Genomic DNA, 13,526 nt, shown 5'->3' on the forward strand with positions numbered 1-13,526 from the left:
GCCTCTGCGGAATGAATTTTAACAAGCTTTATTAATTTATCGCTGAATGTTTTTTACCTAGTTTTTTTGAGCGGCGTCGATTGTTTTTTCAATTTAGATCTGTATCTGTTTCTATCTCTATTATATGGCACGCAGGTCTATTCTTTCGCAGCTATTCCGGCAATCTGCCGGCTATGTTTTCCAATTCAATACAAATGAATCTAAATGATTCAAATTAAGGTTACTTTCTGGTAGTCAGCTTATTTTTTGACTGAATCACTTGAAAAAATATTGACTTCTGCAGGTCTATTTTTTGTTTCTATCAGTACTGGAATTAAGTTAATTTCTTTTTTCCTAAAACAAGAATAGAATTGGTATCAATAGCCTCGAAACGGCTACTGTTGTTTGCTTTAAACATTTGGTTTTTTCATTATCAGTAATCCGGTTTAACTAATTGTCAGGGAGTATATTTGGTGGCTATTACTCGGCCATGTTAACCAACATTTGCAGGTCGTCTAAATTGGTGGACAGAAAATGCTGCAGCCCAGCCTCTCTATCCCATGGTCACAACAGGTGACGGTAACTGTCTGCTTCACGCTGCTTCTCTAGCAATGTGGGGTTTCCACGACCGAGAGCTGGTGCTCCGAAAGGCTCTCTACGCACCGCTTAAAGACTCAAATGTTCACTTGGAGTCCTTCAAGCGAAGGTGGAGATTCTCACAGACTCTAATCAACCAACAGGTAACCCTTTGATTACCCGGAAACGAAGTTTTTTAAAACAATTACTGTAGTCGTGTGTCTTTAATGCAATTTTTTTGGCTTGACCGTTTTGGTTTCTTCCAGAATGATCGGATATCCCAGTCCCAGAAAAGAGCCCCCTCCCAAGTTAACAAGTGCAGCTAGTGGTCATGAAACTTATAGCTTTATAAATACCCTCCCTAACCGCACCCCCCTCCTGTCGCAACCTCTTCCTCCAACTACAGTAAATATGACATTATGGGGGATTATACCGACAGTTGTTGGTTATAATGACGACTTCAGACTGACCCATTCTTGTACTGAAGGTGTATGCGACCTTCGTAATTATGAAGCCGTTTAAATTCTGAGGGTAAGCTAAGTTCATTATATACTTTTTCTTTCCGTGACGATTTTAAACTTGGCTTCTTGGAGATTTGAGAGCAGAGAATATAGTTCAATCTGACGAAAGTATAAGTAGGTATTGTAGTTTTTAATTGCTCTCAAACGAAGTTTGCAGCAATTATATTAGTCCTGTCGGTCTTTTTTATGCGATTTTTCGCTTGACCGATTTTTCGTCTGACGCTTTTGACCTTTCGTCCTCAAAAACGGGATAAACAGGTAGCGCCCAGCGGGCATTAAGTGCTCTTAGAGCCTTTCAGCTCTGTTTCAGCTCAAACTGCTTTGGAGACTTATACTTATGGTGTGAAGGGTGGTTCTTAGAGGTTGAAGACACCCCCTTTGTTGACACCCCCCAATACTGCCCCCACCCCCCATCGCGCTGTTGCCCCCCATCCCTCTGCTGCCCAACCCCCCCCCCCCCCCCCCGTGGATACTGGAAACTGACGAACCACCGATCTTCTTAGAGGTTGAAACCCCCCAACCCACTGTTGACCCCCCGCACTATTACCCCCACCGCGCTGTTGCTTCCCGCCCGACTGTTGCCAAACACAGCAGCACCCCGGTAACCCCCCCCCCCCCCCCCCCCCCGTAGCTAGCTACTGAGGAACAACCGCTCGCTAAAAACACGCAAATTTATACTAATTTTGACAATTTTTTTTCAAGCTTTTTGAAAATTTGTGTCGTATTTTAGATTTATCCAGCCTAAAGAGCCGAGTAGCCTCCTCTAGGGTTTGTTAATAGGTTACTGTATAGTTTCTAGATGTAACGAATTTTCAAAATTTTAACGTGAATTTTAGCATTTTTTTGACATATAGCATTTTTTTTAAAAACATTTTGTTGGCATTATTCAAAGTTTTTGAGCCTCAGGATTCAGAAAAAAGTTTCTAATGATAATGGAATGGTTTTCGACGTTTTAACATAAATTTTAGCAGTAGTTTGATAAAACTTGATTTTTCAAATTTTTCAAAATTTATTGTCATTATCGAAGTTTTTCCAGCCCCAGGAGGCAGGAAACCTCCGATAGGTTTAGATGATATGTTACTGAAAAACTTTGATTGGCCTTAGAATAGTTTTCAGTTTTTAATATCACAAATTTTATCGATTTTTTTTTTATAAAACTTGCAATTTCTTTCAAGGTTTTTTAAAATTTTTGTCATTTTATAGGTTTATCTAGCCTCAAGAGCCAAGGAACCTCCTCTAGTGTTTGATAATAATCTACTTTATAGTTTGTACCTGCAATGGAGTGTTTTTAAAGATTTTAACATCACTAGTTTTAGCATTTTTTGAAAAATTTTTGGAAATCTCCATGCTTTTTGAAATTTTCTTCACGTTTTTCTAGCCTCAAGAGGCAAGAAACCTCCTCTAGGCTTTGGTAATAGGTTACTGCATAGTTTCCAGATGCAATATTTTTGTTTTTCAACATTTTAATATCACGAATTCGAGCAATTTTTTAAAATCTTATTCAATTTTTTCAAGTTTTTTTAAAATGTTTTTTGATTTTTTTTTCGTGCACTATGAACCTCCTTCGAGGTTTGATAGTAAGCTGCTGTTTAGTTTCCAGAGTTAATGGAATGGTTATCCTTACGTTAATGACTCGAATTTTAGCAATTTTTTGACAAAATTCAATTTGAAAAAATTTTTTGCAAAATTGTTATGTTCCAAGCGTATGGATCTTTATGGGCCAGCAAAACTGTTTGTGGCTTGAAATAAGGATACTGGATAGTCTCTTGAGACAATGGAATGATGTTCTGAGGATAATCATATCACGATTTTAGCAATATTTTGTTGAAATTTACTGTTGTTTTTAAAATTTTTGAATATTTTTGTCCTTTTCTGAGTTTAACGATCATTACTGGCCAACGAGCTTTTCAAGTTTTGCAGATGGGCTACATGACAAAAATTCAGAGTCGAAAATGTTTTCGAACATTTTCTTTACTGCGATATGTGTAAACTTTTCTTCTTAATTTTGCACTTTCAGTTTTCTATATGATTTAGTTACTAACAAGGCTGGAAAACTTGAAGTTGTAGTGTCGAATCTCATCATGGAAAAAATTCCTAGTTCTCTCTCTCTCTGTGTTGGTTGGCGTTTCTTTCCTTCTCTTTCTCCACGTTTTTTCTCGCGCGCTCTCTCTCTCTCCCTCTCTCTCCTTAACTCTTTTGTTGATGCCGCACTTCAGCGGCTGTTATGTGGCGTGCGGTCATCGTCTTTTACCCTAACGTCACGCCCCTTCAATCAAGGTAAAGCTAACCTCACTAAAGAGTGGCTAGGTATTGACAAAGCCAACCGCTCGCCGGTCGTTTGAGAGCAATTTGCCCGACGTTAGTCGGTTATGTTCAGCTTTTTTTAAACCATAATTTCACGCTTTTATTTTGGTTGCAGTCTGGACTGATCTGGTCTGACGACGAGTGGAATCGTGAGTGGGATTGTATGTTGCAATTAGCATCCTCAGAACCCAGGAGACCCACCACCACCTCCACCACTACAACCACCCAGAACAACAGTTGTGCTAATAATAATAACAACAGCAGCATCAGAACATCAACGCCAGACATCAACAGATCTACTGCTACTGCTGAGGCCAACGATAGGTTGGTTAGATTTAGTTGCGATTAAGAATTCAGTGAAACTACGCCGACCACAACACCTTATGTGCCGAAAGTTAAGGTTTCGAAATCGTGATGAACAAACTAATGCGTGTTTATTTTCTAATGTTTGCATAGCCAAAAAAGAGGTGGCACTGGCCATTATAAATGTAAATTAGCATTGAAAGAGCAAAGAATTGAATTCAAAAGTTTCATCAATCATCGTTCTAACACATCCGTTTTACATCATGACTTTACAACCGGCCGAGTGATTATAAAGTTTAAATGGCGACTTTCGAAATCAAAATGCCGAAACACTCGGAAGTTATTTAGCGATCATTTAATACCAGGTTTCAAACAAGTTTAAAGCGGTTAAAATTGATATGTTGTAGGACCAACTCTAAGCTGAAGTCTAGCTCAAACCACTCCTCGTCCAACCTGGAGAGACAGTCGGATGCCACGGGATCTGTGGACAGTATGGGCAGTGAACAGTACGAGAGTCTGGAGGAGTTCCACGTGTTCCTACTGGCCAACATCCTGCGGAGACCTGTCATCATTGTGGCCGATCTGTTCCTGAGGGACAACCGGGGGGAGAACTTTGCCCCCATCCCCTTCGGCGGAGTCTACCTGCCTCTGGAATGCAAGGCCTCTGAATGTCATCAGTTGGTATTTTATATCTCAAATTACAAATACGGGATTCTCTTCTGGTTTTACCTTCACACTGAAATTTAAAAAAAATAGAACATGGCAAGGAGTTTTATCTAATGTGAATCCTTATCTTAGTTCTGAGTTATACCACTTCTCACTCATCTACCTTTCTCATAATATGATTTTTAAATGGGGGTTTGTTTCCTAAGCCCCTCACGATCATGTGTGTGATATTTGAATGCAATAAGGTTTTCTGTAACGAGAAATAAGCGGTATAATGTGTTTGCTATAAACGACGAAGGGGACCAGTAGGCTTGGAAATAGGCCTGAAGTCTCATCTCCTTTGCAGCTACCCTCTGTTGCTGACCTTTGATGCAGCTCATTTCTCTGCTTTGGTGCCAATGGAGCCCATGGCCGACCACAGTCACCAGACACCACAACATTACAGCTATCAGTCGCAGAGAGATATAAGAGAGAGGTCAGCCACCACAACCGCAGCTTCAGCTCCTTGTAGTGGCGATGAAGCTCCCATTGCCAATCACGCTAACCAGAAGCAACCCTACAGGGCTCCAGGTGAGTGTAGATTCTCGAAACTGCCTCTCCACTCCCTGCAAACAAACGCACACCAAACGAGCGCCCACTTGCACCAAAAACAAAACTAATGTGTATTCTAATAGGTCAAACAATCTTCGCATGATTTTATATCCCAGTATGACACATGTTGGCTTCACTGAACAGCTCTCTACATGTTCTCTATGTTCTCAAGATGCGACGTACCAAAATTGACTTCAGATTGTGGACCGAAAGCATAGATTGCCTAGAAAAATTTCAAAAAAAGAAGCAGTGTCTTGATAAACTATAACTTGATTCATTTTACACGCCAACTTTTACTCCCACTAACTTGCTTAATTGCTCTCAAGCGAAGTTTGTAGCAATTATATTAGTCCTGTCGGTCTTTTTTGCGATTCTTCGCTTGACCGAATTTTCGTCTGACTCATTTGACTTTTCATCCTCAAAAACAGGATAACAGGTAGCGCCCAGCGGGCATTAAGTGCTCTTAGAGCCTTTCAACTCTGTTTCAGCTCAAACTGTTTTGGATACTTATACTTATGGTGTGAAGGGCGGAAGAGAGGTTGATGACACCCCCACTGTTGTAGACCCCCCGCCACTGTTGCCCCTCCCTCTCTATCAATCCCCCTGCTGCACCCCCACCGCGCCCACCGTGGCTACGTTCGAACAACCGATCGCTAAAAACACGCAATTTTATACTAATTTTTACATTTTCAGCTTTTTGAAAATTTTGGTCATTTTTTGAGTTCTTTCAGCCCTAGGTGTCAAGAAACGTCCTCTAGGGTTTTATAATGGCTTACTGCATAGCTTCTAGTGATAGTTGAATGGTTTCAACATTTTAACATCACGAATTTTAGCATTTTTTTTGACAAAACGTGCAAATTTCAATTTTTTTGACATCTGTTTTTCATTATTCAAGTTTCGTCAGACCCAGGGGCCAGAAAACCTCCTTATGGGTTTAGGAATAAGTCTATGAAAAATTTTTATTGGCCATGGAATAGTTCTGAACTTTTTGGGTTTGACAATAGATTACTGTATGGTTTCTAAATGTAATGGAGTTTTTCTCAAGATTTCAACACCACGAATTTTTGCGTTTTTTTTACAGAACTTTTTTCATTTTTTCTATTTTTTTAACATTTATTGTCATTTTTCAGGTTTTTCAGCCTATAGAAAATCTCCGTTAGGGCTTGGTATTAAGTTACTGGAAAATGATTTCGGCCATGGATTAGTTTTCAATTTTTATTATCACATATTTTAGCAGTTTTTTTATGCAACCTGCATTTTTTTTGAGATTTTGAAATTTTTTGTGGTTTTTTGAACTTTGGTCATTTCTTAGGCGTCTCCAGCCTCAAGATCCACGTCCTCTAGGGTTTGATTATAGGTTAACGCATAGCTTCTAGATTTAATGGAATGTCTTTCAAGATTTTAGTATCAGGGATTTTTAAAAATATTCGCAATTTTTTCAAGTTTTTTAATCTTTTTTGAGTTTTTTTTATCATTTTTTCGGGCACCAGGGTGTTGTGACCTCCTCCAAGGCTTGATGATAAGCTGTCGCATAATTTCTATTGTTAATGGAATAGTTAGCAATATTATATTCACTCCAGCTTTAGCAATTTTTTGAGAATTTTTTTTTGGAATATTATTTGTTCCATGTTTATGGATCTTTAAGCCAGTTAAGCTATTTAAAGCTTGGAATAGGGATGCTGGATATGCTCTTGAGACAATGAAATGGTTTCGAAGATTTTATTATCTTAATTTTTAGCAAGATTTTTTGAAATTTGCAATTGTTTTCAAAATTTTTGAATAATTTTGTCCTTTTCTGAGTTTAACTATCATTACTGGCTAAGGAAGCTTTTCAAGTCTTGCAGATGGGTTACTTGACGCAACTCTAGAGACACAAAATAGCTTCAATTATTTTCACTACGAAATCTGGAAGCTTTTATTTTAAATTTTGCAATATTTTGCAACTTTTTAGAATATCGTTTTTTTTTATTTATTTACAAACAAGGCTAGAAATCCTAAAGTTGAGGAGTCGAATCAATCTAAAGCTATCCTCAGTAAACCTTGGCTAGCTACTGACGAAGCCAACAGATCGCCGGTCGTTTGAGAGCGATTCGCCCGACGTTAGTCGGTTATGCTTCATTTTTTGGACTTATTAGACTGAGAATTTGAAACAAATTAAATTCATTAACTTTGGGAGAGACTCAATGCAGAATATGTGTTTGTTCTTATTCTAAAAAATTTAATACGACTGAATGTTGGCTATCGGATAATTTGCTCTCGACCGAATTTTGTAGCAAATATTGTAATCGTGTGTGTCTTTAATGCAAATTTTGACTGCTTGCTGCCAGAGCATTTTTTTTTAAATTGCTCTCCAACGAAGCTCGGAACAATTATTGTAAGCGTGTCTCTTTCGAGCTAATTTGTCAACTTCTTAGTTCTGTAACGTTATTTAGATTTCATTTCAAGTGAAATTTTCATGCTTTTCTTCTTGATATTTGTGTGATCTAAGTTGCTCTTCTTTTTCAGAACTTAATGTTGTTATAACAAAAGCGATTGTAGATTACGAAATGTGAAGTCACGGATAGCCGATTGGCAAATCTCTTAGTCTAGCCTACGGGAGGTCGTGGATTGGAACCCCGCCTCTGTCGCGGAAGTTTTTGTAGCCGTAAAAATGTATTTTGTCTACACTCCCTCTTAAATTGACCCGCCTGTTTTTCGAGATCAATTTGTCCGACATTAGTTAGTTTACTTTTTCCCTCTACTAATAAAGAAATGAAACGGTGTTTTAACATCAATCCGTTTGCTCGACAGATTTTTTTGTGCACATATGGCAGTTTTACGTGTTTTTCTAGTGTTTTGATAGTTCAAGATTTGTCGGGCTGTTTTCTTTAATTCGTCGTTCATCGTCATTCTCATTTTTGGTACGGCTATTTTTCACTCACCAAAAGGTGACTGGCCGACTTTTTCAGCGACTTCTACCACTCAGTAGCTGAATTTCTGCTCGTGGCGTAATTTGTAACTGCATTAGGTTTGCGTTTTAAGGTCAATTGTGCAATAGTTTTTCAGGATGCTTGACATAAGTCGCTCAATCAAGATAACTTTTTCTCACTTATTAAATCTTAACTGATGATTTAAACTCAAATTAGACTTAATAGAGGTCATGCAAGCTACATATTTTTAAGGCTCCAATGCTGAAAGGATGTCAATTTTAGAATTTCGAATTGAAAATAAGAATAGAGATTGATCAGCTCATGTTCTGAACCGCATTTGTCTTTTTTCTAAGGGTACCATTAGTTAATTTTTGGGCTATCGTCCGACAATCTGCCAGCTATGTTTGCTCGATAACTTTAAAAGTTAAGCAATGACACTGCTAATAATGAAGGCACATATGCGAAGTATAACTATTTTTTACTTCACTTTTTGTTTTTTGGTCTTCTAATCCAATAAATGCCCTTGGAGCTAAGATTACTGAACAATGCAAAAGATATAAATTTAAAGCCCTATGAGAACAATATGAAGAAAGTTCAAAAAATATCTCTTGTAGTAATGGAGTGATTTTTTTTGTGATATGCTTTCATGGACCTTTTCTATTTGAACACCAAGATTATAGCATATCCTTTTCGGCGACTTCTACCACACAGCAGCTTAATTTGCGGTCGTGACGTAATTTTTGACTGCATTCTTTTCGTTTCAAGGTCAATCGTGCAATAGTTTTTCAGGATGCTTGTCATAAGTTTCTCAATAAAGATAACTGTTTTCTCACTTATTATATCTAAACTGATAACCTAAACTCAAATTAGACTTAATAGAGGTCATGCAAGCTAGATATTTTTAAGGCTCCAATGCCGAAATTGATGTCAGTTTTAGAATTTTGAATTGAAAATAAGAATAGGGATTGATCGGGTCATTTTTTGAACCGCATTTTTCTTTTTTCTAAGCTTATCATTAGGTAATTTTTCGGCTATTGTCCGGCAATCTGCCCGCTATGTTTGCTCGATAACTTAAAAAGTTAGGCAATGACACTGCTAATAATGAAGACAAATATGCGAAGTTTAACCCTTTTTTACTTCACTTGTTTTTTATTCTTATTCAATAATTTTCCTTTGAGCTAAGATTAGTGAACAAAGCAAACGATATAAATTAAAAGCCCTATGAAAACAATATATGAAGAAAGTTCAAAAATTTGTTCTCGAATTAATGGAGCGATTTTTTTGTGTGATGTGCTTTCATGGACCTTTTCTATTTGAGCACCGAAATTATTACATATCCTTTTCGGCGACTTCTACCACTCAGCAGCTGAATTTGTGGTCGTGACGTAATTTGTAACTGCATTCTATTTGCGTTTTATGATCAATCGTGCAATAGTTTTTCAGGATGCTTGTCATAAGTTGCTCAATGAAGATAACTTTTTTCTCTCTCATTAAATCTCAACTGATAGCTTAAACTCAAATTAGACCTAATAGAGGTCATGCGAGCTTGATATTTTTAAGGCTCCAATGCTGAACGGATGTCAATTTTAGAATTTTGAATTGAAAATAAGAATAGAGATTGATCAGCTCATTTTTTGAACCGCATTTTTCTTTTTTCTTAGGGTATTCATTGGTTAATTGTTCGGCTATTGTCCGGCAATCTGCCCGCTATGTTTGCTCGATAACTTATAAAGTTAAGCTATGACACTGCCTATAATGAAGACACATATGCGAAGTATAACCATTTTTTCTTCACTTGTCTTTTAGTCTTCTTATCCAATAAATGACCTTGGTGCGAAGATTAGTGAACAATCCAAACGATTTAAATTAAAAGCCCTATGAAAACAATATATGAAGAAAGTTCAAAAAGTTTTTCTTGTAATAATTGAGTGATTTTTTTGTTATATGCTTTTATGGACCTTTTCTATTTGAGCCCCGAGACTATAGCATATCCTTTTCGACTACCGCTCAGCAACTGAATTTGTGGTCGTGACGTAATTTGTAACTGCATTCTATTTGCGTTTTAAGGTCAATCGTCCAAAAGTTTTTCAGGATGCTTGACATAAGTCGCTCAATCAAGATAACTTTTTCTCACTTATCAAATCTAAACTGATAATTTAAACTCAAATGAATAGAGGTCATGCAAGCTAGATAATTTTAAGGCTCCAAAGCTGAAAGGATGTCAACTTTAGAATTTTGGATTTAAAATAAGAATAGATATTGATCAGCTCATTTTTTGAACCGAATTTGTCTTTTTTCTAAGGGTATCATTAGTTTATTGTTCGGCAATCTGCCAGCTATGTTTGCTCGATAACTTAAAATATAAGCAATGACACTGCTAATAATGAAGACAAGGGAAGTATAGCCATTTTTTTCTTCACGTGTCTGAGTCTTCTAATCCAATAAATGACTTTGGAGCTAGGATTAGTGAAGAATGCAAACGATGTAAATAAAAGCCCTATGAAAACAATATATTATGAAGAAATTTTTCCTGTAATAATAGAGTGATTTTTTGTGTGATATGCTTTCAGGTACCTTTTCTATTTGAGCCCCGAGATTATATGAATATCCTTTGCGCGTCCTAATCTCACCGGTCATATTTTAAACATAGTAGTACGTGCTATGTAAGTGGGTGGTCAGTATCGTTCTGGGGGAAAATTCCCTTAGAAATTCGACGATGTGCTTTGATTGCCCCTTTGGATTACGGTGAATGGTGTTTTCAGTTGTAATTCCATTGACCGACTCACAAGGAGAACTACTTCACATCCACTTCACAGTTGACCCTGGTCCAGAATTCGACTGGAGTCTGATGGAAAACGAGGAGGTTGTCCAGCAAAGCCAACTTACTACCGAAGACAAACTAATTCTGCTTCATAAATACCTCAACATACAAGTCATTTCATTATCAGGACGAAGAATAGAATCATGTGACGACCTTAGCATACTCTCCACCAATCAGATTACGGCATCCACTCCTAGTGTGAATGGAAACGGGGACCGTGAGAGGGCGCCAAAATCGAAATCGAACAAGGGTAAGAACTCAAGGAGTTCATCGGTTGGTTCAAAATCATCAATAAATCGAAGTAAACAGAAAAACAAGAGCGCGACTTTACAAAATACAGCCAATGTAGAAACAGCGTCACAAAGTCGAAGTAATAGCAGCAAGGAGGATTCGTTGACTAGTAGCCCGAGAAATATTGGGTGCTCTGGGAAGTCGGCTAGCAGTTCAACAAAACCAAAAGTGCCCAAAAAACAAACATCCATTATCGGAAATATCGGACGGAAGCTAAGAAAATGTTTCAACTCCAACACTAGTGCAATAAACTGTAATGAAAATGATTACGTTAATAGTTTACTCAAAGAGAACAACGCATTGTTAGACAAAGTTGAACGTACCTTAATGTTACTAAGTGTCAACCAAGACCAAGATAGACGTTTCATAGCGGCGAAAGTTGACATTGCAATGAAGCCGGGTTATTTTGCAGACATGATTCGAAGCTATTTAGACTCGGCTGAAAGGAAATATTATGCGGAGTTGCATCAAATGTCGAGAAAGTGCCGAAGTTGCCATGAATTGAAGTGTGTTTGTCGAGTTAGCTCGGAACGCGCGTCAAAACCTCAAACATTACCTAGAGATATGAAAATAGACAACAATATGCCATCTCCTGTAGTTAAACATATACAGAGCAAAAGTATACCAGTCAGTAGCAATAGTGGCTATAGAGCGACTAATGCCCGTAGCGAGTCCTTAGATCATTACACGCCAGAGTCAGAACGAAGTTTGGTATCTAGGAGGAATGTGGTGACTAGAACCAGCGAACAATCGACCCGGGTGTTCCAGAGTAGCCGCAGCTACCAGGTCAGTTCACCGACCTCGACCACATCCCAAAGTCACCCGACGACGTCGTCAACGAGCCAGCAATCACGATCGGTGTATCGGCAACCAAATTTTGCAAGCTCTTCGCATGCCAGTAGTAGTAGCAGTTCTAACAGTCCCTCTTTAAGTTACTCGAAACATTTGAGTGGGACCTCGTATAACACGACAAGTAGTTACAGTAATGCGAGAAGAACAATCAATAGTGGAACATCATTTCCGCCCTATTCCTCGACATCCCGAGTCATTGGGAGTGCGGTTATAACTAAGTGTAGAGGGTGCCGCAGACCGGTTGAAGGAGGAAATGTATGTGGTCTGTGTGCGAACCGGTGAAACAGTATTGCATAACATAGATTCCTGTTTGCCTGGAACTGTTTCGTCCTATCCTTTATCAACTTTTTTTTCATTACTACGAGTGAACTAACTCTTAATGGTTTGTTTAGACTCATAGGACCTTTTTCAAGGTATAAATATATCAAATAGACGGGCATATTCTCCCCGTTGGGATGGGGGAGGAAACAGTTCCGGGTATCGGAGATGAACTGCAGGTCAGCTTATTTTGGAACTATTTCTTAACCTTACGTTAGAGAATCAACGGCATTTTGCTAACTTGCCTGGGTAGTATTTAGTTGCAGTGAACGTTAGGATCTTAGCATATTGATGAGGTAGCTAGGTATACGTCTATTTCATGTGACTATTGGCGAAGTTTTAGTGAAGTTATGATCTAATTTGAGAATCTAAACTTTGCCATTTTTGAATCAAGGGCAATCAAAAACTAGAGGATTTTAAAACAATTAGTCAATATGAAAAAACGGATGCATTCAAAACCGATTTTTTAGACCAAATAGAAAATCGGATAGAAGTTTTAGCTATTAGAAAATTCTTTCCCTTGTCCATATTTTAAAGAAAGTCAAGTCTTGAAAGAAAATGGTTGCTTGAAAATGAACTTCGTATTAGTATGGAAGAACTTCGAGTAAGTTCCTGTTTTAAAATTGTAAATTGAAAATTCAATTCGATCAAGTTAGATGACCTTGTTGAGGTGCTTTCGTAGACTTAATTTGATCTATATGCGTAAAACATACAGATAGTTTCACGGAGCGTTATTATTCAATTTGATTGAATGTTTAATATTAAATCCAAAAATGTTTGAATTAGTTAATAAACTGAGCTAAATATTTTTTAATGAAATGTTTTTCTAACCTAGGATCTGTCCCCTTTTTATCTAAATCCCAATGTCATTGTTTACAATTAGTTTGTAATGGTTATAAATTAATTGTTAGGTGACAGGTAATTTAATTAATAGTTGAATTAATAGTTGTGACAGGCGAGTTGACAGATCAATGGCATAGAATTATTTATGATCACAAATATTTTGTACTGTGCAGATTTCTATTTTAGCAACTTTTCTTCATTTTACGATTATTACTCGTACTGTTATGAGTCATCGCAAATCATATTTTCCACTTCTAGACAAGTGCGTGCTTATCTACTGCATTTCTTTAATAATCGAATTGAAATTGAATTTATTCGCAATTTGTAGAAACAAATTTAAAATTTTCCACTGCGTTTTTCAAATGTTATAGGTAAGTTTCTTGCTTGCTCTAACGATTTTGATACGTCTGAGTGGTTTCCATTTTCATTCTTAAAAATGTTATACACTGGCGAAACCCGAGGTTAGTAAATTGATGTGCAGTTCTTAGCTTTACTGGTCGCAGTATATGTTGGAACATGAATGTTAGTCGCCCAAGGCACTTAGTGCCCTGA

The 13,526-nt window shown here is 37.5% G+C and overlaps 1 protein-coding gene across 2 annotated transcripts in view; it reads left to right on the forward strand.

The window, feature by feature from the left end:
• LOC142345620 (uncharacterized) overlaps positions 1 to 13,326 on the forward strand; it is a 149,260-nt gene extending 135,934 nt beyond the window's left edge. For both annotated transcript variants that reach the window (XM_075397763.1, XM_075397762.1), the window contains exons 5-9: positions 490 to 719; positions 3,496 to 3,704; positions 4,091 to 4,360; positions 4,696 to 4,919; positions 10,612 to 13,326. In XM_075397763.1, coding sequence (XP_075253878.1) covers positions 490 to 719; positions 3,496 to 3,704; positions 4,091 to 4,360; positions 4,696 to 4,919; positions 10,612 to 12,095 — 2,417 coding nt within the window. In that variant the 3' untranslated portion in view covers positions 12,096 to 13,326. The remainder of the gene's footprint in view (positions 1 to 489; positions 720 to 3,495; positions 3,705 to 4,090; positions 4,361 to 4,695; positions 4,920 to 10,611) is intronic.
• The last annotated feature ends 200 nt before the right edge of the window (positions 13,327 to 13,526 follow it).

Source organism: Convolutriloba macropyga, chromosome 9 (genome assembly GCF_964194025.1).
Source record: "Convolutriloba macropyga chromosome 9, txConMacr16.3, whole genome shotgun sequence".
Taxonomy (NCBI): domain Eukaryota; kingdom Metazoa; phylum Xenacoelomorpha; order Acoela; family Convolutidae; genus Convolutriloba; species Convolutriloba macropyga.